At 44.2% G+C, this 27967-nt stretch overlaps 1 protein-coding gene and 1 non-coding gene across 3 annotated transcripts; both read right to left on the bottom strand.

The window, feature by feature from the left end:
* Positions 1 to 3088: 3088 nt before the first annotated feature.
* On the bottom strand, positions 3089 to 23551 carry MORF4L1 (mortality factor 4 like 1). 2 transcript variants are annotated; one of them, XM_028502319.1, is made up of 13 exons: positions 23323 to 23528; positions 19487 to 19533; positions 17825 to 17892; positions 15115 to 15231; positions 13786 to 13872; positions 12767 to 12847; positions 10265 to 10290; positions 9702 to 9790; positions 8391 to 8492; positions 6949 to 7037; positions 6072 to 6244; positions 5457 to 5541; positions 3089 to 3824 (listed from the first exon to the last, which is right to left on the bottom strand). In XM_028502319.1, the coding sequence occupies exons 1-13, from the start codon at positions 23360 to 23362 to the stop codon at positions 3740 to 3742; spliced, it is 1089 nt and encodes a 362-aa protein (XP_028358120.1). In that variant the 5' UTR covers positions 23363 to 23528; the 3' UTR covers positions 3089 to 3739. The 2 variants fall into 2 exon arrangements, with proteins under 2 accessions (XP_028358120.1, XP_028358121.1); XM_028502320.2 differs by lacking the exon at positions 15115 to 15231 and having other exon boundaries at positions 3325 to 3824; positions 23323 to 23551.
* Positions 23552 to 26798: 3247 nt separating this feature from the next.
* TRNAK-CUU lies at positions 26799 to 26871 on the bottom strand. Its single transcript has one exon. It is a non-coding gene; the product is annotated as a tRNA-Lys (tRNA).
* Between the last annotated feature and the right edge of the window lie 1096 nt (positions 26872 to 27967).

Genomic DNA, 27967 nt, shown 5'->3' with positions numbered 1-27967 from the left:
TGCCAGGCGCACAATGACCGCGACAAACACCTGCAAGACGCGAGCAGCACAAACCCGGGCTTCTATCCTGGGGCTGTCCCCTCAGAGTCTGGCCTCCCACGCCTTCAGGTGCACCCTGTGCCGGCTGCTGCTCTGCAAAATGGCCCCCCAAAGGGGCTGGTCTGAACCACTGCGGGTGCTGTTACTGCGCCCTGCTGCACCTGAGCCGTCTCTCTCGTTCCCTTTCTCATGTTTACGATTGTTGTTCTCTTTAAATATTTTAAAAATACTTTATATGCAATATCCCTATGTTATCCAGGTTTATGGTAGAGAGACTTTGGGGGTTTTAAACTTTTTAGTCTCTCCTTTTTGTGCTGATCTACGTATTTCCAAGACATGTTTAATGTTTCATGTCTAGGCATTCTGTAGTGGGGGCAGTTTCCAATTAAATATTTGCAACTACTACACTGCTATGAAACAGGTCTCCAGGCCTTTAAAAAAAAACATGCACAAAAGCCCTGAAACACATTATCTTTAACACACTGCAACAGCGTTATCCCCTTGCGTTTTTCAATCAACATGTGAAAGCAAGCCTATAGGCAAACAAACAAAACAAAACTCAAACCCCCACCACCCCACGCACAGGAGGGTGAGGACAGGGGAAGCTGTGTTACCGAGGAGTTTGGCCCTAGCCTAACCTGCCTTCACGCCCACAGTTCACACGCTACCAAAGAGAAAACCAATTGTTTCAAGGAGGGAAGCAGCACGACTGTTGTGAATAAATGCTGGTGACAGCAGAAGAATGAACGAACAGGGGAAAGTAGGAAAATATAATAATGTTAGGGCTTGAACACTATTAAAATAAACATTCCATGATAATCACGAGAGAGAGAGAGAAAGAAAAGACAGAAAACATTTAAGAGTTAGTAAGACTTGGTGACGGAGAAGGGATGGGTGTCCGTGGGGCCGGGAAGTGGGGGTGTGGGGTCAGAGGGGCAGTGTGACTTCCTGTCCCTAACGTGCATCTGCAGAAACGGGGCGGCCGTTACTTACAAATGCCTACGAGACCCACAGCAGCTAAGGGCTGCAAAAAACCACGCTCGGCTAACGCCAAAAAAGGACAGAAGGGGACAGACAAGAGCGAAGTGTCTCAATTTCGAGGAAATGATTTCCAAACCTCAGAAATATCACCACTGATTGAACAAGACAGAAATGTCTCCTGGTGCCTAAGAAGCGAACAAAGTCCCAGAACACTGACACCCACTGATGTGCTGGACGTGCCAGTGGCCAATGCTGACCTCACCCCTCACCCCTCGTATGGCACGAGCGCCCACAGCTTAACACGCCTGCGTCTCCGTCCACGGGGGCCGAAAGCACCCCCAAGACAGAGCTAAAGCATCAGAGCGCGCCATTCCACCAATGACTTGAAAAGTTAACTTTAAGAAAACGGCATTATGAACATAAATGTCGAATCACTGCACTGTACACCTGAAACTGTCAACTACACTATGTGGGACAAATGCAGGCTTACAGAGGTCAGTACGTGGAACAGTTTATTTCTGCGTTGTTATTTATTAACTACTGTGTAATTTTCCCTACGAACAACTGTAAACCTATCTTGGCCGACCCTGTATGTCCATGCACCAACAAAGCAGCGCCCCACCGGGAACAGCCCTGACCCTTCCGACGACGCACAGCAGGAGCGACATGGAGAGCAAACTGCACTCGGCCTCCCCGTCAGCAAGGCCCCTCCCCGCCCTTCCAGTCCACCACGCCCGTGACTTGGATGGGTCACCAGGGCAAGGAATGAAACCAGACTACACTTCTAGACCACAGGTGGCAAACACAAGGCCTGCGGACTGAATCCGGCCCAGCTCCTTGTTTCTACCTGGCGGCAGTGCCGAGCTCTCAACTGTTAAGGAGCAGCTACATTTTGTGATGTAATTTTGTGTTCTTACACAGTCCTGAAATTACACCCAGCCCGTGGAAGGCGACCGCGAGGCTGATGTGACCCCCAGTGAAGATGAGTTTGACGCCCCTGGCTGAGGTCACAGCACGTGAGGAAGCTGAAGCAGAAAGTCTCAAACACGGCTGTGATTCCAACTGCACTGGCTGGTTTCATACATACTGGAAGTGCAAATATTCAGAAATAAAGACCTATGTTTTTAAAAAGTATTAGCACAAAGTGGTTCAAAAACTTTTAATAATTGATTAAAAATGAATGTATGGTAATGGATATTAGACTTTTTGATCATTTCACAAGCTGTGAATATCAAATCACACTGTACACCTGAAATTAAACTGTGAACACCCGAATAAAAAATGGTCTTAGCATTAATCGGTTTCAGTTTCTGGTAAGCAACGTCAGCTCGGAACCACCTTGACCTATATTTAACTCCACCTATTGTTACTGCACATGTTATTTGGGAGCAACATTTAAAATTAGTAGGAAATAAAATAATACTGCCCCGCTGGTGTGGCTCAGTGGATTGAGCACCAGCCTGCAAACCAAAGGGTCACCGGTTCCATTACACGCCTGGGTTGCAGGCCAGGTCCCAGCAGGTGGTGCTAGAGGCAATCACCCATTGCAGTTTCTCTCCCTCCTCCCTCCCTTCCCCTCTAAAAATAAATTATTTTTAAAAACAAAACCAAAATACTAAAAAATACTTTATAAATTTAATGTCCATGGGAGACATTGCCTTTGTTAGTATCAGGGAGCAAACCTACCATTATTCTATTCTTTTGCTATATTTAAATGGGGAGGAGCCTTAATGAATAATTCAAACGCAGAATTTCAGGCATTCTGAATGTCAATAAACACCCTAAGTAAATAATTACTGACAGCAAGCTGTCACACAGGTAAAAATTCCCTTAATTCTCAAAGTTAGCAACAGTTTAGAATAAACAGGTTCAGAGTCATGCAAACCCGACTTCTTGGCCAGAACGCCAACAGAACTTGAGAGCAAACCGCCCAAGCCACGGTGGGTCAGAGGCAGGTCCTCCACCCGAGCTTCTCGTTCCAGAAAGCAGGACTGAACACCCCCTGAGGGGCCAGACTCACACAGGGAGGGCACACCCCACACAACGCATCCACACAGGCACAGTGTTCTTTGAAATTTAAAGAAAAAATTTATTGAAGATCTGAAAAACAATTCCTAAAAGATTGGCTTTTCCAGAAAACTGTAGCTACACAAGGCATTGCGTCTATCATGTTAAAACGTGCATTAGACACAAATACAAAAACCATGAACAAGCCACCACTCTTCCACAATCTGAGCGAAGATAAAATGCCTAAGGAACAATGTGGGTGACTTGCAAAGGATAAGCTCTTTACTTTAAGCACCAATAAAAAATAAAAAAAGCACAAACGGGTGAGTGTGATCAGTTATATACACTGAATCAAACCTTTGGCACTAGATCAGAGCATCTGTCATACAGCATCAACACGTATTACAAAAGTGCGTAGTGTCAAAGGAAGAGGACCACCAGCATTCAAAGCAGCTTTGTCAACTAGGCAACAGAACACTCTACAGTATATCTCTCCGCTGTCCATCAATACACTGGTAGCAACTTTAAAATGATAAAAAAAAAAGAAAGAAAAAAGGAGCTGTAACCCCTTTTATTTTCTCTGTTTAAGATCAAACAGAAAACAAACATCAAGTCAGTTATACACTAACATTTCGAAGTACAGCTTGTGTACAAGAGGAGGACTAAGAACAGGAACGTGTCACAGAGACCCACGCCAGGCGAAGTGGGCGCCTCACACGGCCTTCCGGTGGTACTCGGGAGGGGCCACTTCGTAATCGCTGGCACTGAACAGAGTCGCAGAGTTCTTCGCCAGGTACCTGAAAATAAAATGTTATTCGTCACAAATGAAAAACAAAGATATACTGATCCAGGCCTCTTCTCACTTATTACGTGCACAAGCCACACAAAACACTTCCTGACACACACTGTACTGAAACAATCACATCTCAGGTGGCAGCTCACACACCAGGTCACACGCGTAAGGGGGTCCAGCCCACGACGCCTCTCACTTCACATCAGGAATGACAGTCACCTTCAGAACACCAACCTGAGAGCTTCAACTGTCATCTTTTAGAAAACAGGTGGTGTTGGTGTTTCGTTTAGGTCTTTAAAACTCAATTATGATAAATATATTCAGAAACTATTAAATGTATTCTGAAATTGACAAACTTGAAGAGAACACAAAAACCAAAGCAACGGAAATGTCAAGGAGTAGGGCCATTTCATGTCATAAAGAAATTGAGGTAAATCTGTCACTGGTAGAGTGAACAATAAGACCTGTTTAGATTCCCAGGCTCATGCTGCAATTTTGAACTCATTATAAAATATTGTGTTATTGTTAAAAACCTCAATTACAGAAATCTGTAAAGCGGAAATGGAAAACTCCGCTTTTCCTCCCAGGATTATGCCCAAGAAATGACCCCCGTTAAGTATGAGCCACACTCCTCCTCTTTCCCAAACACTGAACACACTTCTCTGCACACGAGTTTATCCTCACACACTCTCCACCGCAACCTGCCTGGAAATCTGTCTGCACTTCAGCAGGAAGAATCTCCAGAAGCCCAACTCTCTAGTGGAAGATTAAGGGAACTGACTGACAAAATCCATGCCCCCGCCCCCAAAACCGTGTGGGAGCCCCTCCCTGCTGGCCAGCCGGACACGAGGCACTCTGCCGAGATGCTGACCATTTCTCTGTGTTTCCACGCCACTGGATCCCCAGTGCCCTACCCGTCACCACTTTGCTCACGCCCTCTACCTGCAAGGCCTCTTCTTTGTGTGTCAAAGGTACCGGGTCCTTTATTGTGCACACACCATCTAGCCCCTTCATCTTCATCACATGGGATCTTAAGTATCTGTAGCCAAGCCGTAGCCAGGTGGCTCAGTTGGCTGGAGCATTGTCTCATGCTCCAAAATGCTGCAGGTTCGATACCCCGCCAGAACACATACAAGACTCAACCAATGAATTTGTGAGGAAGTAGAACAAATCTCTCTCTCCAAAATCAATAAATTTATTTTTAATATTTAGTCAAATTTACCAATCATTTCCTGTATTAATTGAGTCCAATTTTCAAAAAGACCGTTCTCACTACAAAAACCATAAAAATATTTCCCTACATTTCCCTTCATTATTTTAATAGCTTTTAGTTTTAAACTTGATTCCTCTAGAATCTTGGTGTGTGGCACAGTGTGCATCCAGCTTGGTCTCCTTCCAAAGACGAGCCACTGTTCCCACCTCCCAGAACTGCATCGCTCTCCCATCACTGATAAGCCACCCCAACGTGTGTGATGCACTCACACTTCACTTGTTCCGTTAACACACCTCCTCCTACACCAACACCATTGATGGACTTCAGTTTTATACTTTAATGCCTAGTGTCAATCTATCAGAGTAATTTTTAGCATACTGTACTGATTAATGTTTTTGATTTCAAGCATACCCTTAGACTTACTTTAGGAAATCATGAAGATAATTCAGTAATAAAGCAAGGCTCTTCTCATCCAGAGGTGTGTAGGCCAGCATCGCTCCAATTCGCACTGGGTAGACAAGATAAGGTAGTCCAAGTCACATCCAAGGCACCGCTAGAGGCGTACTTACTTTCATTAGGTGAGCAAATGCCACCATCACCAAGTCCTTCCAACTGCATGACTTTAAAAACTGGACTTTTAGCTCTGGCTGGTGTGGCTCAGTGGATTCAGCACCAGCCCGCAAACTGAAATGTTGCTGGTTCGATTCCCAGTCAGGGCACATGCCTAGACTGCAGGCCAGGTCTCCAGCTTGGAGCATGCAAGAGGCAAGCAATCAATGTACCTCTCACACATCCATGTTTCTCTTTCTCCCTCCCTTTCCCTCTCTCTAAAACTAAATAAAGTCTTAAAAAAAAAAAAAAAGAAACGACTTTAAAAAAAACTTTTAATATTTGTCAATTTTAGATTAAAATTCAAATTGGAATCTTTTAGAATGTTATTTTTATAAAGTGACCCCTTGATATCAGTGAGGAAAGATAAAAATATTAAAGGCCCAAAGGAAAAAAGTAAAATTTTGTTTTCTAACTGACATATATTACCAAACAATCTCAGTAGATGTGGCGCTCCATACACCTGGGACATGGGTGCATCAGGGTGGTCCGCGAGGATCTCAGCGTACTGCGGCCTCTCGAATTTGTAGAGCAGCTGAGTGCCCAGCATCACGTTAAAGTACTCCTTTATCCCTGCCACGACTTCATTGACAGCGTACTCCCTGGCAAATGAGCAAAAATAATTTACTTCCGAAACAGGTCACTGAAAAGAATGCAGAGATGGGGATTAATTCAACTAACAGGAGCATAAGGGATTACGTTCAAGGCTGAACTAATGAGAATAAACCTTCACTGAACAGGTCTTTTTAAAAAGGGATTTAACAAGACCCCCAAAAACCAATTTCACAAATCAAAGATGAGGCAAACAACAGCCCTGGGGCTAAAAGTGCCTTTTACATTTTAAAAGAATTGTTTCTTAAGTGGTTTACGTGTACATATACATAATAGCTTTGATTTTTAGCTACATAATGCACTATTTGTAAGAAAAAGTTTACAGGCCAAATAAATCTGTGTCAAATCAATGAAATTCTATTTTGATAGTGTTTGATGGTATTGTTTTAAAGTAGGTATATGTTTCGATAATTTATTTGGAAATAATATTCAAGGGAAAACGTCTTTAAATATACTTCAGCCCTGGCTGGTGTGCCTCAGTGGGTTAAGTGCCAGCCAGCAAAATGAAAGGTCAAGGGTTCGATTCCCAGTCAGGGCACATGCCTGGGTTGTGGGCCAGGTAGGTCCCCGGTAGGGGGTGCACAAGAATCAACCACACGTTGATCTTTCTCTCTCTCCCCTCCCTTCTCTCTAAAAATAAACAAAATCTTTACAAACTAAATAAATTATATTCCAAACACGTGTATATGCCTACTTATTATCTGTGTTTCCTCGAGATTTCTTGTAATTTGCATAATCCTCCAGAATGGAATCCACGTTCTTCTTGGCAGGAAGATAAAAGAGCTATGAAAACAGAAATGCACACGAATACTAGTATTCTCTTTTTTAAAGAAAAAGTACTCTGGTAAAGTTTTAATACTTTAATGTAACTTTTCTAAAGCCGTGATGATAAAAGATCACTCATTACTATTACAAAAAGGGAAATGCACTGTTCAGCACTGGAAACATCTAATGTGGCCAAGGAACTGAAATTTTAAGTTTACGTAATTTCAACTAAGCAGCCACAGATGGCTGGCGACTGCTGTGCTGGACAGCACGGGCAGGACACTGCTGACCTACTGCACACACACCGCCACCACTGCATGTGGGACACACCCCACACACACGTGCCTCCGTGTTATCAGCCATCACTGTGTGCACCGCATGCACGACACCGTCTGAAGCACTGGCACTTACTTTTCATCCTCATGTCGGCTATGAGGTAGGTGCCATTACACCACCACGTGTGAGCCCCTCACACTGTAAACGGCAGAGCCAAGCTTCCAGCCCCCAGCAGGTCGGCCAAACCCGAACTGGGCTCCACACCGAGCCCACGTCTGCACAGGACCGACGTCTCTCAGTCTCACGAACCTCAAGCAGTCCCTGCCCTTCCATGACCCTGCCCGTGCGCTTTCTTGTAAGAAACAGGCTCACCTGTCCTACGAGTGCCTCATTCTGGCGTTTGATGACTGCCCGCATGGTGTTACACATGTACCTCACGATGTCCCCGTGTCCTGTACATCAGTGGGGTGTCCAACCTGCGGTCCTCGGGCCACATGCAGCCCAGGATGGCTATGAATGTGGCCCAACACAAAATTGTACATTTACTTAAAACATTACAAAATGTTTTTCTGATTACGTGTCGCAATGTATTTAATGTGTGGCCCAAGACAACTCTTCTTCCAATGTGGCCCAGAGATAACAAGAGGTTGGACACCCCTGGTGAGGCTGAGGAGCTCGAACAGGCTCCAGCTCTGTTGGAGGTCACGAACACCCAGCAGGTGGCACTGGGCGCTTCCTGTCACACTGCACTAGTAGGGACATGTGTGAGGATGTTCCATTTTTTAGTAACAGTGAGACAGGAAATACATGCTTGTCTTTACCAATTTTCAGAATAATGATTCCTGTTCTGGCAACCCCCCAAAAATGAGTTATTTCCACCTTTTAAAAAAATCCTTATAAACTTTCATGCATGTACTTTGTTTTATTCTTCTCCGAGTCGCTCCTTCTGATGACCGAACTGTCAGTCAGTCTCTGCAGTGAAGCACTCATCAACCACACCTCAGTATTCCAATCTACACGGCTTTCTCCTTTGAAAGTCTTTTCCAAACTAGAAGGAACGCACACAGATCGTCACCAGTGCCACTCTCCAGATACCTGTTTCTGCCGGGTAATGAGGTCCCAGTCGTCCACAAGCCATGGTTTCAGTTCCTCAGGGATCTTCACTTTGACTTCAACTCTGTTCATGAATGTTTCCTCCTATGTGGGAAAATAAAAAGTACTTAAAGATGGCTCTTCCTGCTGAACTAGCTACTCTAAAACACAGGGCTCCTCCCGCCCTTTAGAAGCACTGGGTATAAATTCTCTGAAGTGCACAGACAGGCTGCCGTAGTGTCATCCCACAAAGCAGAAACAGAAAGACTGTGAAGCCGGCTGGTGGGAAACAGGAATCTTAGTGCGATTCACGGCTGTTTCGTGTGAAGGCAAAAACTCCTTAGCAAATCTCATTTTCTTCTGTAAATGAGCACTATTTTAGTGTTTGTTGTACTTTTAGTGTTTTCGTTTTTACTGTTGATATTCAGTGACCGTCCCAAACACATCAAGTTACATCTTTAATATGCACAAAACTAAATGTACTAACTACTAATGAAATCTTCATTAGCCATTCAAAGGTACCTGATCTCAGAACACACCACTTTGTAAGCACACCACTGCTTTATAACCCAAGCATCAAAAATGTAAAATGTCAGCTAAAAATTGTAACCGTGCTTTCAGGGTTATAATTCCTAACTTTGGAAGCTGTAAATATAATAAATTAGAAGACTTTTCACCACACAGCAAGACTTCAACTCAACTCTATTATTAAACCTCCACGGCATCGAATAGGTTTTCACATTATGTTTATGGGCTTAGTGGTCATCCTGGGACACACTAAGCCATTTACTGTGAACTAACACGTCTACAGAGTAAGCCCTCATTCAACGTTGTCAGTCAACATATTCTCTGACTTGAAGCAAAACAAAGTACAACACAACCGATGTGACCAGAGACTGACTGACGTAAGTTCCTCTGACATCTCGGCAACACCCTAACAAAACAACGGTGAAGGAAAAAGATGGTATTTGAGGCGCTCCTACATGGTTCAATACCAAAAAACCATGTGTTCGTGTGCATCTTGTACACGAGCAGACACGGGACGACCAGCTGGGGTCAGGGGTGTGGGATTGAGCAAGGACACAGCAACAGTCCCAAGTCATGTATCTGTGTGTGTACATATAACTTGTATATACATTATGTACATTTATACACACGTTTCCTGTATCCAAAAAATGGGGGAACACTTCCATTTCAGTAGTTAACCATGTTAGCAAAGCTTTGGAGACTCACAGTTCTGACCATTTCAATGTGCTATAACATGAGTGAGACCGAAACTTCTAACACGCTACTCACATGTAAGGAAAAACTCACGTTTTCAACAGTGGGATCTACTCGAGCTCTCTTCTTGCGAGGAGGCTGAGGGGTCTCACTGGTACTGCCGCCATCTCCATTCCCAGGTGCTACAAAAATTTGAGGGTGAGGGAGATTCTTAACTTACTAAAAGAGAAATCCTTAAGAAAAATAATCTCTCGTGACACAACCTTCTTTTCGTTTGTCCATGATATAGGTGTTACTGAATCAATGTTACAGAATCATATTCCAACCAAAATTTTATCAGTTTTTATGAACTCTACATAATACTTACTATGAAGCAAAATTTAGTATTGCCATCTTACATTTCTGAAAAAAAAAGTGATCTTTGGGGTTAGTCACTATGAATGAAGAACATTAAAATAAATAAATGCTTCCAAGTTTCTCCATGGTAAAAAAAAATAGAGTTAGGCTGGTACCACTACGTACTTATAATAATGATGTGATTCATGAAACCATCAATAAACATAGGCTTACTCTAAAAGCTTTGTAACTTTTAAATTTTAAGTCAATGCAAAATTCAGCGTTATAAAGGTAAAATAATTTTAACAAAAGATGCTTACTTTTCTGTTTGTTCTTTTTTGTTTTCCTGAAAAGGGGAGGAAAAGGAGAAAGATAAATAATTACTGCTGGTAAAATTGCCTCTGTTTCAACTCCCTTTTATCACAGATACGTTCCTAGAGAAATAAGGCCTTGAATGATAAAAATCAGGCAATTAATAGTTTCCTGCTCAGACACAAGATTTTTATTGATAATTATTTAAATTCACACCTCCCTCCACATAATACAAAAATCAACCAAGAATATATCCAGAGATTTCCATCCAAGGTTATACTATGAAGTTATAAGGTTACTATAGTAAGTCACACATACAATTTATAAAAATTTATACTAGTTCTACCTAAGATAAAGTTCCAATTAAAATATGTTCCCCAATTACTTTAATACCAGCATAATTTGACTAGATTTCTAGGTTTGAAGACCTAGAATCCAATCTAGGTCTTATCTGTTCATTACTAAACTCACACTGATCCAAATTATGATTCTCTCCTTTTCAACACCAAATACTCGCATCACTCACATGCAGAACAGGGCGGCATCTCCTGCTTGGTTGTCATCTCTCATAGCAATTTATGTCCATTTATATACTGCCAGCAATGAATTGCTAATTTTTATTTTATTCACATTTATTCCTAGAATTCAGATTTGCAAACCCCATGATGATGAATTACATCTAAGTATTCTCATTTTTCTATAGCTTTAAATAATATGTGTATAAATGTTTTTAACTTATGTCTGATTATACACACAAAAATCTGGCCATCTGCAAGTGCACAGGTTTTCCTTTTCTCTGGGGCTAACTTCTGTGACACAGACAGCACTGGTTTCACAGTAAACCATGGACATTTACTTGTCAACACTGGGAACCAAGGGAAACAAAGAGTATTAACGTGCATTCCTTATCTACTCACCCACAGCACAAAATTAAAGAAACATCGACAGCTGATCCCAACTCTACAGAAGAGACATGCACACTCTATTTCGGCAAACCCCAGCAGTAAGGACGCCTGGACATTCGTCCTCCTGCTTGTACTCATGAAATCTGCAGGCTAGTGGTTTGCACTGCGCACCAGATTTCATGCAAGCTGCTGGTGTTCTGTTTGTATTTCTGTTTCTAAGCCCTACGACTAGATAGTACAGTCAAATTATAAGCTCTGAGAATCAATTTACTCTAAAGCAGAACTGAAGCCCTAAGTCATTCTTAAGAAAAATCGTTTACTAAATAATTAACCAGAAACAGGCAAAATGATAACAAAATTCACATGTATTCATCACTGTTCCTTTAGAAAAAATAAGCATCCAAGCTGAAGGACCTAGAGGTCAACAAAGTAAAGGCAGGCCAAGGATTTCCGAGAATGGCTGACCCTGACCAACAGGAGGGGGGGGGTTGGAGGCACCAACCCCCCAGCACAGCCAAGAGTCCTCGGAGAACTTTTGGCCCCCAGAACTTCACTCCAGTCATCTCTCGGTTTCAGAGGGGGACTGCTTCCAGGCCCCCCCACCAGATACCAAAACTCAGCATGCTCACATCCCTTACGTCTTTTAGTTTGTCACTTCTGATCCTTTAACAAGGAGCACATGACCAATAATCATTAACATTACCTGGTCGTAAATAAAAATACTCAAAATGGTAAGTGGTAAGAATTAAAACAATCTTTCAATGCTTTCTTTTTTTCTTCTGTGAGTTACTATTCCTACGCTGGCCTTAAAGCACAGGTGCTGTATACGTGCCCCAGTGTGCGAATGCACAGGACTTCCACACCACAGCTTCCCACCCAGGTGACCTGATCTTAAGATGAACAAGAAATGACTTTCCTTTTCTATGGGAGAGGGAGGTAACTGGAAACTTTAACACTGAGTTTCAAGAGATGAATTAAACTAACTTTTTTAGCACTGCTGACAAAACAATCTACTCCCTCTAAAACCGCAAAATGTTCTAATAATTCAATCTACGTTTTCAAAAGAAAACATATTACACAAACTTAAAAGGGTTGTGAATATACTTCATACCACTGAATGGTTCACATGAGTAAGTGGTAAGTGTTGACTATTCTACAGCAATTAAAGAGGGGATTAAAAAACCTGCTAAGGAAAATTACAGACTATACATTTTTCAAATACAGTTTAAACAACTCGACATTCAAGAATGGAATTCCCATTAGCATTTTCCAAGCCACAACAGCATTCCAGTTTCTGTTTTGTTTTCTTTTTTTAAAGATTTTAGTTATTTGTTTTTAGAGAGAGGACAAGAGAGGAAGAGAAACACTGATGTGTCGTTGCCTCTCACATGCCCCCTACTGGGGACCTGGCCAGCAAGGCTCACATGTGCCCTGACTGGGAATTGAACCAGTGACCTTTCAGTTCACAAGCCAGTGCTCAACCCACTGAGCCACACCAGCCGGGACCCATTTTCCACTTTCAATAAATCCTAATACAAGGTAACAGGTATCAAGTTTGAATCTCACTTATAAAACAGTACACAAAATTAAAACAGAGTTTCTTACACTTCAACGCTTTTCTGTTGCAGACCCGCTGTCTTCTTTCCTGGGGCAGCCCCTCTCATCTTCCCCTCTGCATACTGCTCCCTTCAAAAATAATTTCAATTAAGTCATCACAAAGTAAGTACTTATGTAGAAAAATAAATTCTGACAACTTGATTCCATTTTGAAATTTATATTCAAATTGAGGTCCCAAGCCTATTTCAATCCCCATCCACGGCCCTGCGCTTCTTCAGAGTGCAGGAGAGAGAAACACTGATCAGTCCCCGGCACACATGCCCGGAACAGGGATGGAGCCTGCTACCTAGGCAAGTGCCCCAACTGGGAGTCAAACCCTCAACCTCTCGCTTTACAGGGTGATGCTCCAACCAACTGAGCCACACCGGTCAGGGAGCAAGTCTATGCATACTCTGATACAAACTTTTTAACAACTTAAGAAGAGAAACGTCCACGATTTTGCTCTATCTACCAAAATTACAATAAATGTAGTAAAAATAACTACAATGACTTTTTCACATAATTGAAAATTCCATTTCTGTTTTGGAATTCAATAACCCCAATGTTTTCTCTTATTTAGTCTTTTTTATCATTTCAATGTTGACACACATTTCAGCTTTGAAATCCAAACAAAAGGAAACGATCCCCCTACAGACCACCTTCTCCTCCTCCTCTCCACGTGCTTCCGAAGATGACGAACAATGGGGATGCCCTTCTCCTTGTTCCCCCCACCACTGCAACTCTCAGAGCCCGAAGGAGGAGATCATAGTGCGTTTGCCAGCTACAGACGTTTCCAACAGCATCCTGCCCTTTCCTGCCCACATCTAAGGACAGACTTGAGAAAAAGCACGGGCACTCCCTGTTCTCCTGGGAAAGCATCTCTGAGACAAAGCCACAGCCCAGTGGATCACAAGTACCAAGAACCATTTTACAGCCAGGCAGCCCACATGATTTCCACTGTTCATTCCATTCCCCAAAATTAATTTGCAGGCATTTCTTCTTACAGTCTTGTTGCAAAACAAACTTACTGATTGGCTTTTTGAAGTTCTCGCTGTTTCTGCAGATTGGTGTCCACGTATTTGAGTACTCTGCTTTCTGGGACCCATTCATCCCAACTGGAAAAGAAAAGTTAAAACGTCACTCAAAAATATTTTCATTTTTATTCAAATTCTGTTCCCCCATTATTTTTTAGAGATCCATGAGGCAAGACTTTGGATTTTTCTTAAATAATCCAATGAATGGGGACTACAAATCCATTATCAACTGAAGTGAAAAATCTCTGTTCTGTACAGTACATCAACTTCATATTCCCAAAAGCAGCATTCCAACTCGGAACTGTAAGGGTCCAAAAGCAAATCATTCCAATCATTTTTCAAAAGAGCAGGAGAGCCCAGGCTGGTGTGGCTCAGTTGGCTGGAGTGCCACCCTGCAAAATGAAAGGTCACTGGTTCGAATCCCAATCAGAGCACACGCCTGGGTTGCTGCTGGTTCAGTTCCTGGTCAGGACAAAGTACCAAAGGCAACTGATAGATGTTTCTCTCTCACATTGATGTTTCTCTCCCTCTTCCCCTCTCTAAATAAAGTTTGAAAAAACAGCAAAAGAGTCCCTCAACAATTATCCTTGTAGAATAAAATCACCTTAACAATTTTTAATTTCAAAAAAAGCAGCACTGGAGACCATAATAAGCTGACTTTTGAATAACTAGAACTAACTGGTTACTCAGCTACGTATAGCAGCAAAGTCACAGAGCTCTCTGTGCCTTGGTTTTATCACCTGTGAAATGGGGAACAGTACTGATGCCACAGGACTGTTATGAGAACTATGTAATCCACATAAAACACTTGAGAACGTGACACAAAAAAACACACACTCGAGGCATGTCAGAAACATGAGGCGGTCCACACTGCTCACGTCCCATCTAGACAGACTCAGCTGTGACTGCAGATCGAAGCCTCACAGTGGCTGATCAGACTACACCATTCGTAACCCTCACCAACGCACAAATGAGTACATCAACTTCCACGCGAAACAAGATGGCTTTCCGAACATCCAAAGCACCCACTCTCTTAAAACATGTAATTGCTAAGGCATTGTGGCACTTAGAAACAGCGCCCTGAAAACACGGTTTCTGATGTTTTCCAGGGGGGGAAACAAAACAAGGCACTTCTCAGGGAACGCTCCACTTCCCGTGCCAGGGCCCCTTTCCTCCTGCTGACGGAGCTCCTCTAGTGACACAACGAGGTATGTCCTGAATTTCCCACCTTCGACCTCGTATATATGATAGCTGAGAGGTGAATCAAATAAAAAGAAATCCTCACAATGATTTCCTAGAGAAAACTTTAAAACATGCATTTACCTAGAGGTCAGGAGGGGGTGGTGTACTGAGGGAGCTCCTTCAGGAACAGGAAAAAGGGCTACAATATCCTCACGTGTCTTCAAAGCTTTTTCAGAGCGCCTGGGCCTCACAGCACTTCTGATACAGACAGCACAAAGTGATCTCAGTAACCAGGTGCAGAATTTAGCTCAAGTGTTAAGATTTAGTCACAAATGAATTATTTAAATGTCTGTGTCAACAAATTCCAGTAAGGCTGTAGAAAATTTAGAAACATCTTACCTATCGTGCTTTTAAAAAACTGTAATATTTACTGAAATTTTAGAAAAATTTCAATTTTCAGATTGGACTTTTGTTGTGTATTTCTTAAAAGTTAGGAAATTATTGTCGAACCTTCAAACCATTGTCAAAACAAAGATTTTATTTTTATTTATATATCTACTTACATCTAGTTCAATTCTCTCTCAATTCAAGGGAGCTGGTCAATTTTTACTTATCACAAAGTTCTATTTTAGAGCCTCGCAAATCCCTCCCCTCAATATAAAAGGCATCTAAACAGGTACTTTGAGCTAAAACCCAAACCCATTCTAGAGTTTCTTCATATGTCAGGAGCTGAAAGCCCTTGCTACACCACAGGGACATGGAATGACATCTTTTACTCTGAGGAACATCACTTCTAGGGTAGTAACTATAGGCCAGACATGCAGAAATGTTTACATGGAGATTAACCATAAAGGAACTGCACGACTTTCTAAAGGTGACGAACTCCCAAGCCCACAGATCCACAGCACTTCTTATACAGCACTAAATGAAAACACAGCGCACACACACTGGGTAATTTTTTTTTAGTAACTCCTCCCCCTTTCAAAATGGGTTTATTTAGTTTCTTAAATACTAAAGATGAATTATTTTCAAAATTACATGCATTTATCTACATACCAAATCAATAAATCATACATCTTGATATATTAATATTTCTCAGTATAGCTACAAAGATATTAATAAAGCACTGTAATATTTAATGCCATTTTTTTCTAAGAACCAAATGAATATTTAAAATTAGCTGAAACAAAACAAATTCTATGTTGCCTACCATTTATCTATCTTACTGGACTATAATATAACAAAGGGAAAATTATTAATTTATTTTGAAGCAGTGAAATGAGAAACTAAGAAGAATGTGGTTTTTCACAATTTCTTTTAAACTACAAATGCCACTTAAAACCCAGTCTTTAAGCTATACACATCACCGTGTAATTTTATGTAAAATATCTATTACACACCAAAGAGTTAAGCCCAAAAGCTACGTTCGCAGCTAGTAGGTACTGTGTCACTAGCATTACCTACCTATCATATTAGAAATATTTCGACTGTCACTAACTGGGGGGAAAATTCCTAGGTTGTCAGAACACGCTTTTTACACATTTAGATTTCTATCTTTGTACAATTATACTAATGAAGGAAATGTTAAGGGTCTGGTATTTCTTTTTAGCTAAAAGCGTTAGTTTGTGAAAACTTTTTTCTCAGACTGGATGAACTGTGTGAAGCAAGCCCAGGCAGCGGTCGCCCCAAAAAGAACCCATTCCGGAGCAAGCAGCACGCCAGCCTCAGGCTCGGCTCCAGGTACACGGAGCAGCAGAAACAACGCCTGAGGAACTACACTCTTTCTGGCAGCACAATCTTACAAAAATAAAATACCACTACTAAAAGTAATTTTTAAAAAACCTCTCACGGTGAAAACCACAGGCTGTTCAGTTACAAGCCTGGACAAATGAGTGAATCATCACACGTGGTGTTTGTGGCCAGATGCTGTCAGACCTGTCCCCGAAAACAGAGCCCCACTGGCCGGACTTGCTAGAAAGTGTCCAGTCTGTGCCTTGTCCACATCCGGCGCAGGTCAGTGCACCACCGCTTCAGAAACGGTCTAACTCTTCAGAGTGGAAAACTAAGTTTTGTAATTAAATTCCCGTTATCCGTATTAAACCGTACAGTAAAAACTTAATCACATGAAACCACTTTGTCAACATTAAATTATTTTCCCAAAGTTCAAAACATAAGCTGGTCATTACTTCCAAATCAGACAACCTTTACCTTTTTCTCTCCTCTATGTAGAAAAATTCAACTAATGCCCTGGCCAGTCAGTGGTCTCAGTTGGTTGGAGTGTCATCCCGTAAACCAAAAGGTCTCGGGTTCAATTCCCTGTCAGAGCACATGCCCACATGGTGAGTTCAGTCCCCGGTCAGGGTGTGCAAGAGGGGCAACCAAAGCAGTCAACGTCTCTCTCCCTCTCTCACCCTCCCTTCCCCTCTCTCTGAAGTCAGTGGGCATGTCCTCAGGTAAGGATTACAAAAATAAATTTAAAAAAAGAAAGAAAAATAAACTACCTTTGAGTATAACTGCATAGAATAATGTACATAGTTAATGAGTTTGTGCTAAAGCAAAAAAAAAAAAAAAAAAAAAGGAAGAAGAAGAAAAGAGAAGAAAAGAAATAGGAGCTGGCTGGCTGATGGTTACCAGGCACTACGCTGGGACACAGAAACACTGGGCAGACATCCAGGGGGAGCGGCCGCACACCCTGAGGCCTGTCGCAGCCCCACCGCACTCAGAAGGCCCACCCGTGCTGCAAATGCCCAACATTACAGCTACACAAGAAACAGGAGGCACTTTTATGCCTGTCTATGACACAACTTACTTTGTCAGTTATAAAAGATTTCTTTTAAGATTGAATACTCACTTTTTATTCCAGCCACTGTAATGTATAAAGTATTTCACTTGTTTGTCCTTTATGGCCACCTTTACACACTGAAATAAAAAATAGAGATTTTCACTTAGAAATGTTAAAGAAGACAGAAGAGAGACTACCTGAATGATTTTGAACTATCCAATCTTTCAACGACACTCTCTACACTTAAACTCTTTGGTAGCCAAAATGATCCTCCAAAAAAGCGATTCTCCACAAGAACGTTATTTAAACTTTTGTAAGTACTGAGTTATAAAACTGAATTGTCACAATTTGTTGGAGTCGGTCCAACAAGTCAGAGAACCGTAAGCATGATGGGGCACCACCCACCTGAAAGCAACAGGCTGGACAGGCCCTCCAAGCAGAGCAAGTGCATGCTGCTTCGTGCTTTCTCAAGGTCTAACTAGTCAGAAGCTATAATTTCAGAAACAAATTCGACCAAAGAAAAATATTTACAACATATCTGAAAGTTTTATTAGCTATGAAAGGCAATACACTGTTTTGCTGCAGAGTGCCAGCAACTAGCAAAGACACAAATTAAAAACGTTTTCTGTTCTTAACAGCAGCCAAACAAATCAGTACGGGCAGCGGAGGTCGTAAGCTATGATAAGTGATAACTATCGTTTTACATTCTGAAATCTTTACCAAGAGAACCACAAAAATTTAAGCTATTCCAACAGCCATTTAAAATTTGCTCACTGGAGTGTTTCTGCTGCCAGGAGAAAAACCTGCCAGTTTAGTAGTCTGCTGGAAGCAGCCACAACAGAAAAAGGATCTGGGGACACAAATGACCAGCAGGGTTCACAACGTACTTATGAGCCGTGCAAGCACTGCAGCGCTGAGATGTGTGCACACACGGGAAGTTCCTGGCCATCTCCACAAATCCAAAGTCAGTCATTTTAGAGCTTTAAAAACATCCATCCATGTTTACAAAACAGGTAAAAAGTAGTGAAAATGGTTATTATGTACTCATACACTATGACACTTGCACAGACACAAACTATTCACCAAGAATGTATGTAGAAATTGTTTATAAGAAAATTAGTTTTGTATAAATTCGTTTTGTTAAAAAACTATAACTGTTAAAAACAGTCACACCCTAGTATTTGTCCTAAAAAAGTCAACAGAAAGAAAATACTACAAACAATTCTGAGTTTGGAATGTATTATCCCATTCATCTTTGGCTAAATATAAAATGTTTTTTTTTTTTTTTAAATGACCTGAGCACACACCCAGAGAGGAAAGGGAGCCTCCAGTATCCAAACTCTGGCAAATAAACCAACAAATAAAAGTAAGTATACTCATTTTTAATAGTAACCTGTATCTGTAACATAATCAGCTCAGCACTTACTCGGCATACTGCAATTGCACTTTGTAAAATTGACCTTGGTAGTGTTTTCTCACAAGTCATTCGTTACACAGTGCGATTTTTCCCATCGATAATCAATCTTTTCCCCCTCACATGCTACTTCCAAGTAATGGATGAAAGGGGCCAAATAAACGCCAAGTCAAGAACGCTATATTCGATCGACTACGCAAGCATAAAACTCCCAGTAAGAGAAGGTGAGGAACCCCACAAACCCATGAAAAGGTAACTTACAAAGTCAGATCTAACCAGCAGTTTCAGGTAACTTCCCAAAGAAAACGGTTTCATACCTTTGCTTCATAAAGAAGAGGCCCATGGAAGCACAGCACTCGCTCTCCTGCAAAAGTGACAAAGGCATGGGTTAGCTGCAAAGTTTCTTCCCACAGAAGACTCACACCTGAGAGCCGTCACACGTGTCTGGTGGCACTCCTCAGTCAGGAAGGTGGGAAAGGCCACGCGTGGATGGACGCTTCAGATCAGACTTCAACAGGGCCCTACAGTGAAACCCCTCAGTGTCTCAAGTAAACAACAGAAACGAATAATTATCATGTCAAACCACTTAGATCATCAAACCGGCTACTACCTGCCAAGCAAGTAAAATGTACTGTCCACCTACTGGCAGGGTTGATGTTGTTTTTCAGTGCACATCTGCAAAAACAGTGTTCAAGTTACGTCCCAAGTTTAGAAGCATATGCTCTATCTATAGCTCTGCTCCCAACTCTTACTCAGTAAACTAAGTAACATAACATATACATTAAAATTTCAATGTGCATCAGAAATGGCTGAACTTTTTAATTACTGCTGATTTGAAAACAGTTTTCAAAACTGACAACTTACAAACCTTCAACACGAAATACTGCTATCACACAGCAAGTCTGTATATTCACTTTCGACATATTTACCCAGTGTCTTTCATGTGCCTGCCTGTGCTGAGCACTGTGAAATTAATGGACGGCACTGATATGTAAGCAGTTTTGTACAATCCCCTGGATTTCACATTTTAAAAGTGACCAATGAGCTGCTGTGCAGGTCACGGGGCAGGAACGACTGCGGGGAAAGAACTGGTACAAAAGCAGAAACACATGCTAGGGTGACATTCCTGTTTACATATACACAGTGCTCAACCCCTGGAGCACAGGGGAAACATATAAAGGTAGAAGTGCAAATCACAGATCACAGAATGCTTTATATGTCATGTTATGAAATCTGGACATTTTATTCTGCACAGGAAGATTCCAAAAGGTGACCAAGAATCTCTAGGAGCGGTTTTTAACACCACAGATTTCAAGCCTCACCAGGGAACTGCATTAGAATCACTTCAAGTAGACCCAGGAACTTGATCCTCCAATTAGAGTCCTTCCCCGAGGAACCACTGCCTGAGGGTGAGGGCCAACGCAGAGCCTGGAGACTGAAACTAGGGAGACTGGTCAAAGACTTCTATCAACAACCAGGGGTGAGCTAACAAGGCCCAAACCAAATTTAAGTAAAAGACAGCTAAGCAAAAGTACAAAGTGTTCAGACTGGCTTCTGGGAGCATTGAGCAGGAACAGGAAAAGGAGGGAGGGGGCTCAGATCCATCTTGGAACATGTTGGTGATTACAGCACATAAAACGGAGCCATCTCGGAAGCAGCCGAGTACCCATCTGGAGGCAAGAGAGACCTGGGCTAGAGCCAGAGCTGAATGCTGTGGGCAGAGAGACCCTGGGGACAGACTTGAAGCAGAGGTGATCAACAGCAGCACCAAAGGTCAGACCCACATCTCTTATTTCTCTCCAGGTAAACTTTAAAGGAACCCTGAAATGGCCTTACTCCCCCTCCTTTTGGCTGCTGTCACTGCAGACCACTGCAAGGAGGCGAAGGGGCCCTCCCTTCTAGCTGCATGGCCCTAGCCTGTTGTTGGGAAAAGGTAAGCCAGGGTAACAGATGCCTAATTTCCATGGCAGGGGAAAGACTGGCAATTGGGGACAGAGCAAACCACTGTTTAGATGTTTTCTTAAAAGCTTTCTCCACTCTTAGTTCTTTCTCACATGAAACTACAAAGGTAATTCCGCCCAATGCTCTCAAATCCTCCCTTACTTGGAATATCACTCAAAGGCCAGCATCAGCCAGGCTCCCCATCCCCAGCAAGGCAAAGGGCCCTCCCTCTGACAATGGAGTGCAGGCCCAAGTTTTCTCTGTACTAGGTTTTAACAGAATGTCAGGTAGAAGGCCAAGTGCAGTGTGGAATAGTCACTGTGATTCAAACTGCTTATATATAGCATATGAGGTACAAATGCCAAATGATAAAAACTTTCAAGTTTAAAAAATTATCAAAAAAAAAAATACTTCTGATCATTCATATCTCCACCACTACACAAGCTCAATTATTCTGCAGTGTTTTATTACAATTCTGTTAAAATACTCCTCTCTCCTTACAAGGTACTCTCTACACATGTCATGTAAATAACTCTCATTTGTTAATGACTTTACTCTTGTTCGGCTTTGCCGCAAGAGCAGAAAGCACATTTGGAGAGTGCTCTCATCGTGGCTCTAAGGAAGGACACCTGGCTCCCAGTCTCCTCTAGTTCACCACCACACCCCACGAGGCTCCACCCACCACCTTCCCGTTAGGGATTAAAGCGCTGTCTCCAGAAAGCTGTCCCAAACCTGTGACTTTCCTCCGCTGAGGACCTGCAGGAGGGATTAACTTTTCCAGTCACCCTGACAGTCTCCGGAAGCCTACAGGCCTTTTCCTAGAATGCTTTCATAAATGGTAAAACAATGGAAACCAACTGTATTCAAATACTTAGCGAAGCATTTTAAAGACCATGTTTTATGACATAAAGTGAGTTCAGACTCAAACATTCAGCTGCTGACCCAGTAGCTACCACAATTATGGAGTAATGAGGAGCACGTTCCCTCCACGACTGTAATGCTGGAAGATGAAAACATACGGCTAATAGCACTTGGGGCTTTTCTTCACGGTGGGCAGGTGCTACATAAAATTTTTTCCACAAGTTCATGAATCTTGTGACTCTAGTTGAAGAATCCCTGCTCAAAAACGCCTAGTTAAAAAAAATTAATCCACACTAAGTAGTCACCGCTTCTCGAGACGGAAGATATCATCAAAAATACCCTTTAAAACAAAATCTACAAAGCACTTGGGTTTCAGAGGTATGACTCCCCAAGGAATTCTAAAGCACAAAATGCGAAAATCCCTACCACAAAAATTTCCTGCAGCCGTCTGGACATCTACAGTTAAGTAGCACGTAAACTCCCAGCAACGAAGGAATTTTAAAGCGTTGGTTCCAGGGTTCTGCGTCCATTTTAGCCGACGACCGGACCTCCCCTTTAATACCCGGTGACGGATGCGTTCATTGTGACATTAAAAAACTGTCTCCCACTGGGGGCCAGGCTCTACCGTCGGCCAAAAGCCTTGTCCGCCAAAACCACAAATCAACAGAAGCTTGCTGAGCTTCCAAACCTCTGTTAACAAAACGTTACCGCAATGAGTCCATCAACGGCGGCATTTAAAGGATGGCGTTGGAAACCACGAGACTTGTAAACCGAGGGCTTCTAACACTGCTTTCACGCGGCTTTATTCGTCTTTTTACGAGCGGCCGCACAGCGAGCGCGCGCTCGGCGTCTGGAGCGCTGAGCGGTGCCCGCAGGCAGCACAAAGCCGCCGCCGCCGCCCGCGAGGCTGAGATGGGCGCGGGGAGCCGCCGGCGGCCATCTTGCGGCGGCCATTTCACGCCGCGGCTCGCCCGCCCGGGCCCCGCGCCCGTCCCGCCGCGGCTCGGCGCCCCCACCCCCTGCCGCCGCCCCAGGCTCGCGGCAGCCTCGAGCGCTAGCTGTTGTCCACCCACGGCAGGCCCGCGCCGCTCCCCGCCGCCCCAGCGCCGCCATGGCGCCCGGCCCTCCCACCACCGCTCCCTCGCCCGCGCCGCCGCCTCAGAACAACAAACGCTGAGGGAGGCTCGCCGCGCCCTCGCCGCCTGGCCCCCGCCGCCGCCCAGCGCCCTCGCCGCACAAAGCGGTCTCCCGGGCCGCGCCCAGACCTGAGCCGCAATGCGCTTCTACACAAAGCGCCGCCCGCCCGTCCGCCTCCCCGCCGTTAGCTGCCTCGCCCAAAGCCCAGACTCACCCTCCTGGAATTTAGGCTTCGGGTCCTGCTTCGGCGCCATTTATAGGGATTCGCCGCCGCCTCCTCCTTCTCCCACCACCCCGACTACCGCCCCCCACTCGCCACCCCACCCAGCTCCGCGTCAGACGCCGTGGGCAGCACTAGCTCTACATCCCGGGCGCGATTTGCCGGCGTCCAAACAACTCACGGCACCGCGACTGCGCAACCGCAACGGCCAACCGTCCCCCACGCCGCGCACGCGCCCTGCGCCACGCCTCCCAGGGCACGCCGGGAGCGGTAGTTCCAAACCGCTCCGGGGAGGAGACCCGTGCCACTCTCTCCTCCCCGCTGATCCCTTCCCATCCCCCATCTCTTGGGGTCGGTGAAGCCCGGATTGATCCTAGGAGGCTTAGGGGCGCGGGAGGGAGGCGGTAAAAAAAAAACGAGAAAGGCCCAGTGGACACCACAGGCCACCATGGTGTGGCGAGAGGCGGCCTGCAAGGACTGGTCCGCGTGGGGCCGGGTTAGGCCCCGCGGCCTGGCTACACATGTGCGCGCGCCCTGCGAGGCCACGTGGCCCGCCGACCCCCAGGGGTGAGAGCGGACCCTCAGGATGCAGGAGCGAGCTGGGCCTTGGAGCTCAGGGAGCGCTCGACCAGCCACTGAAGGAGGTTTAGGAGAACCCCGCCACGTACCACCCAGTCCGGGGCCCCGCCACCTTGCGCGTGCATGCAGCCTTTGTCGCCCGTCTCCACAAGCTGTTACCTAATGTACACCCAGCGTGAACGGTTGTCCTCACAGCATTCTCCTGTTCGAAAGGCCTTTTTTGCTCAGCTGCAAAACCGGTGTACTGCGAGAATCGCCCGGAAAGGCGGTGAATACGTGCTCCGCAGCGTGATGGAGAATAAAAGCCCTTGGACAGAAGAAAGGGGCCACTTACCCTGACCAGCTCTGGGCCGGCCTCACAAACTCAGGGGCCCAAAGTAACCACACGGGATAGTCTGCAAGTAAAACTTTCTAGTAAAAGCGAGCCATGGCGGGTAGTCCCGTCTTGGGAAGGTGTCTTCCCTGATTCAGGTCAACCTTTACCTTCTTTTTCATCTATAACATGCCTCCGGGGGAGATGTCCGGGTAATTTCCTTTTTCCAGACCCCCCAGGGCACAATCACTGCACCAGAGCAGAGGCTACAGATGCCCTCATTGTTATTATCCTGTTAAGTGTTAACTGTCCTATGCTCACCAATTTAAAAGAAATGTGTATCTATTCGTTTTTACTTTTTGTCCAACCCTGGAGATTCCCCCTTTGCTTTCTTCCACCTCCCTAATCTATCACCAATGGATTTCGTGTAACCCCCTTAAGCCTCCTTTGATTCTGATGTTTAAAATAAAATGCAAAACTGCCGTTCTCTGGAGGATTATTTTTCCATCTAAAACGGAGTTTTTGTGTCTGGCTGGGTAGCTCAGTTGGCTAGAGCATTGTCCTGCTATGCCAAGGTTGTGGGTGCTATCCCCTTTGGGGGCATCCGTTGTATTACCCAGTTTTCTGCATGTGAGTGTGTGTGTGTGTGTCCAAGTGTCCCCTTTCTATAAAGACACCAGGCACAATGGATTAAGAGCCCATTCCTCTCCAGTATGACCACATCTTAACAAATTACATGTATAACAACCTTAGTTTCAAAGAAGGTCTCATTCTGAGGCCCTAGAAGTGAGGACTTCTACCTATGAATTTTACGGAAACAATTCCACCCCTGACACCAATCTTTGATTTGAAATGAATGTATGATATCTCCATTGACTTCTCATTAATTTACCAGGTTGCTTTTCTTGGCTGGGCTCTGCCTTTTGAAAGCTGCTCCCTTCACCTCCCATCACCTAGAGATTCAGTGCTCATCTCTAATATGAGTACTTCAAAAGGGGGCATTTAGAGACCTTCATTTCTGATCCTGGAAATTTCCAGGTGTTTCTTCCAAAGTCTGAAACTGTGGGTTGAACTGATGATAAAAACATATGGTAATTGTGAATGATGCTTGAGAATCACTGGGAAGGATGGAAAATATGCAAAACAAGAAAGGAATTTGCAGATGTCAACACAAAAAGTGTTGCCCGCAGACATTGAGTTATTTTAGGAAAATATAATTGTTTGCTTTGAGATATGCTTGGAGACTAAAATGGCCAAAGGAAAATTTTCAGCTTGAATCACTAGTTTAGGGAAGACAAAGGATAAAAAGGTCCTAAGGGAGTGTTCACAAGATCCACCTGATTAACTAAAATCCCTAAGCCAAGCCTTACAATGTTTTTTAGGGGGTGTTGGGTCCTCAGTCCTACCGGCTTTCAGGGATAGAGGTTTTCTGGGAGGTGCCCTGAGAAGATCTAGAGGAAATTCATCAGCTCTCCAGGTGGGCACTTTCAGAGTCGTGTTCTCCACTGATTGGTCAGTGCCAGGCCAGGGGTCACTCGCTGGTCAGTGTGCTACCCTGGAGCACACTGATGTCAGCCTTGGTGTGGCATGTCTGGTTTTGCTGCTTTTCTGGCCCTGGAGCAGAAACACGATGGGGGCCTAGGTGTACTGAATATTTGATGTAGGTCAGAACCTCATTGTCCTAGGGGCTTAATGTTTAAAGGGATATCCTTCGGCCCCCTTCTTCCTTTCCCCTCTAAGGGGGGCTAACCTGCAAGACTAGCAACAAAGCACCCGGGGAGGAAATATCAGCCTGCGGGAGGTCGTTGTTTTGCAAGATTTGCCCGTTGCTAGGCACCCGGGGCTTTCCTGCCCCATCATTGCTCTGCCCGTGTGTAACTGCCCACCACAGTTTAAACAGCCCACGACAATCACGAGCCCTTCCCACAGGCAGAAAGTACATGAATTTAAAGGAATTCACAGATATTTACAGATATGCTTGGCTCGGGTGGTTGAGTGTCATCCGGCAAAGCAAAAGGTTGACGGGTCGGTTCAGGTCAGGGCACATTCCTGGGTTGCAGTCCTGGTCCCCAGCTGGGGGCGAACGAGAGGCCGACGATCCATCCATGTCTCTCTCCCTCGTTCTCTCTACCTCCCCTGTGTCTAAACACTGCCGGTTAATTAATAAATAAATAAATACCTTTTAAATATATATATATAAGCATAGTACACCCTGTGAAGCAGAGCTGATCTCCAAACTAATCTTGAATATCACACAGCATTAAGTTAAAAACATACATTTCAAAAGTTTGGACAAAGATCACCTCAGCAATATTTATGAATTCCACAATTTCATAAATTTTCATGTCTTCGTATTCTCTTTGGCTTTAACACTGCCCTTCAATACGTCACTCGTAACAAATATTTTTCCATACCAGATATCTTATTGTGTATTCATAAGGCAAAGTTGCTCCTTAGTTTCACGTTTCCCTGTTGGAACCAGTTTAGTGTTCATAGTTTTTACGTCCTGAATTGTTTCAAAATGAGAAACTCTGAATGACACCTGAGGTTGAACTTGAGGAAGAATTAAAAGTCAAGCCGCCCAACGTGGGGCTCGAACCCACGACCCTGGGATTAAGAGTCCCATGCTCTACCGACTGAGCTAGCCGGGCAGTTGGAAATCAGCTTCTCATCTAGGTCCCTTCAAAGGAAACAGACTATTTTCACTTCCGCTGGGCCGGATGTTCTGCATTACATTATTTTTTCCCTAATGTTTGGGTGGGTAAAGTTTTTTCACTACTTTCAAATGTCTGTCTCATGACTGGTTCTGTTACGAACTTAACTGTTCCGCAAAGCCCACAAGCGGCCCTCTAGCGGTCAGCGGGCGAGCGGTGGGTGCAGGTGGCCTCGGCCCCCTGCGGAGCCCCGAGGTGCGGGTGCACGCTGAGATCCGGGCGCGGCGCGCACCCGCGGCGGGGACCGGGGGTGCCCGGTGCACAACCGGGAAAGTCCGTCGTCGTGGCTCCCGAAAAGGCCGGAGTCCAGAGCGTGGCTACGGAGCTGGCCTCTCTGCCCTGTGTGTGTGACTTTGAGGTTCCCGGGGTTTTTCTAGGACCCCCGCCCCAACCCCCATCCCCCGGTGGTTCACCTCATCCATGCCCTACGGTTCACACAAGAGAAGAGGATTTATAAACCAACGCAGCCTCTGAAATCATTGAAAATATCATATAGCGTTTGCTTACACGCAAAACTGAAAGGGAAGATGTTTATCCCGCCGACTGTTAGCACCTCGGTGTGGGCAGGGACATTATTAAAAGTCTCTCCCCGCTAAAACGGAAAACCAGAGATTTATTCTGTGTTTCTAAGAGGCTCTGTCGTTCCCAATCACCAAATAGCCCCAGTTCATGAGGGAGCACTCTACTTCGGAGGGGGAAAAAGATAAAAACAAAGACATGTAGGACTGGCAAAAGCATAACCCTTATAAGTGAAGACTATCAACTCTTCAGTGAAGTTTTATGAAGTGCACGAAATCTATTATTTTATTCTAGACAAAAAATGTTTCACAGGAAGTAGAGAGGGATGAGGAAGTGGATGAATGACCAAATCAGGAGAGAAATTTTGTAGGATGATGGGCCTAGTGTCTTAAATAAGGACTGTCTTTTTATTTGTGTTTGTTTCTTTACAAGTATTCTCTTTTTCAGAAATGATTTTTGCCATAATAACCAGATGCAATAGGTGATTCTGGATTGGATTTTATTCTGAGTAAAC

The sequence above is a fragment of the Phyllostomus discolor genome, chromosome 12, assembly GCF_004126475.2.
Source record: "Phyllostomus discolor isolate MPI-MPIP mPhyDis1 chromosome 12, mPhyDis1.pri.v3, whole genome shotgun sequence".
In the NCBI taxonomy this organism is placed as follows: domain Eukaryota; kingdom Metazoa; phylum Chordata; class Mammalia; order Chiroptera; family Phyllostomidae; genus Phyllostomus; species Phyllostomus discolor.
This window is presented reverse-complemented; position numbering and strand designations above follow the sequence as displayed.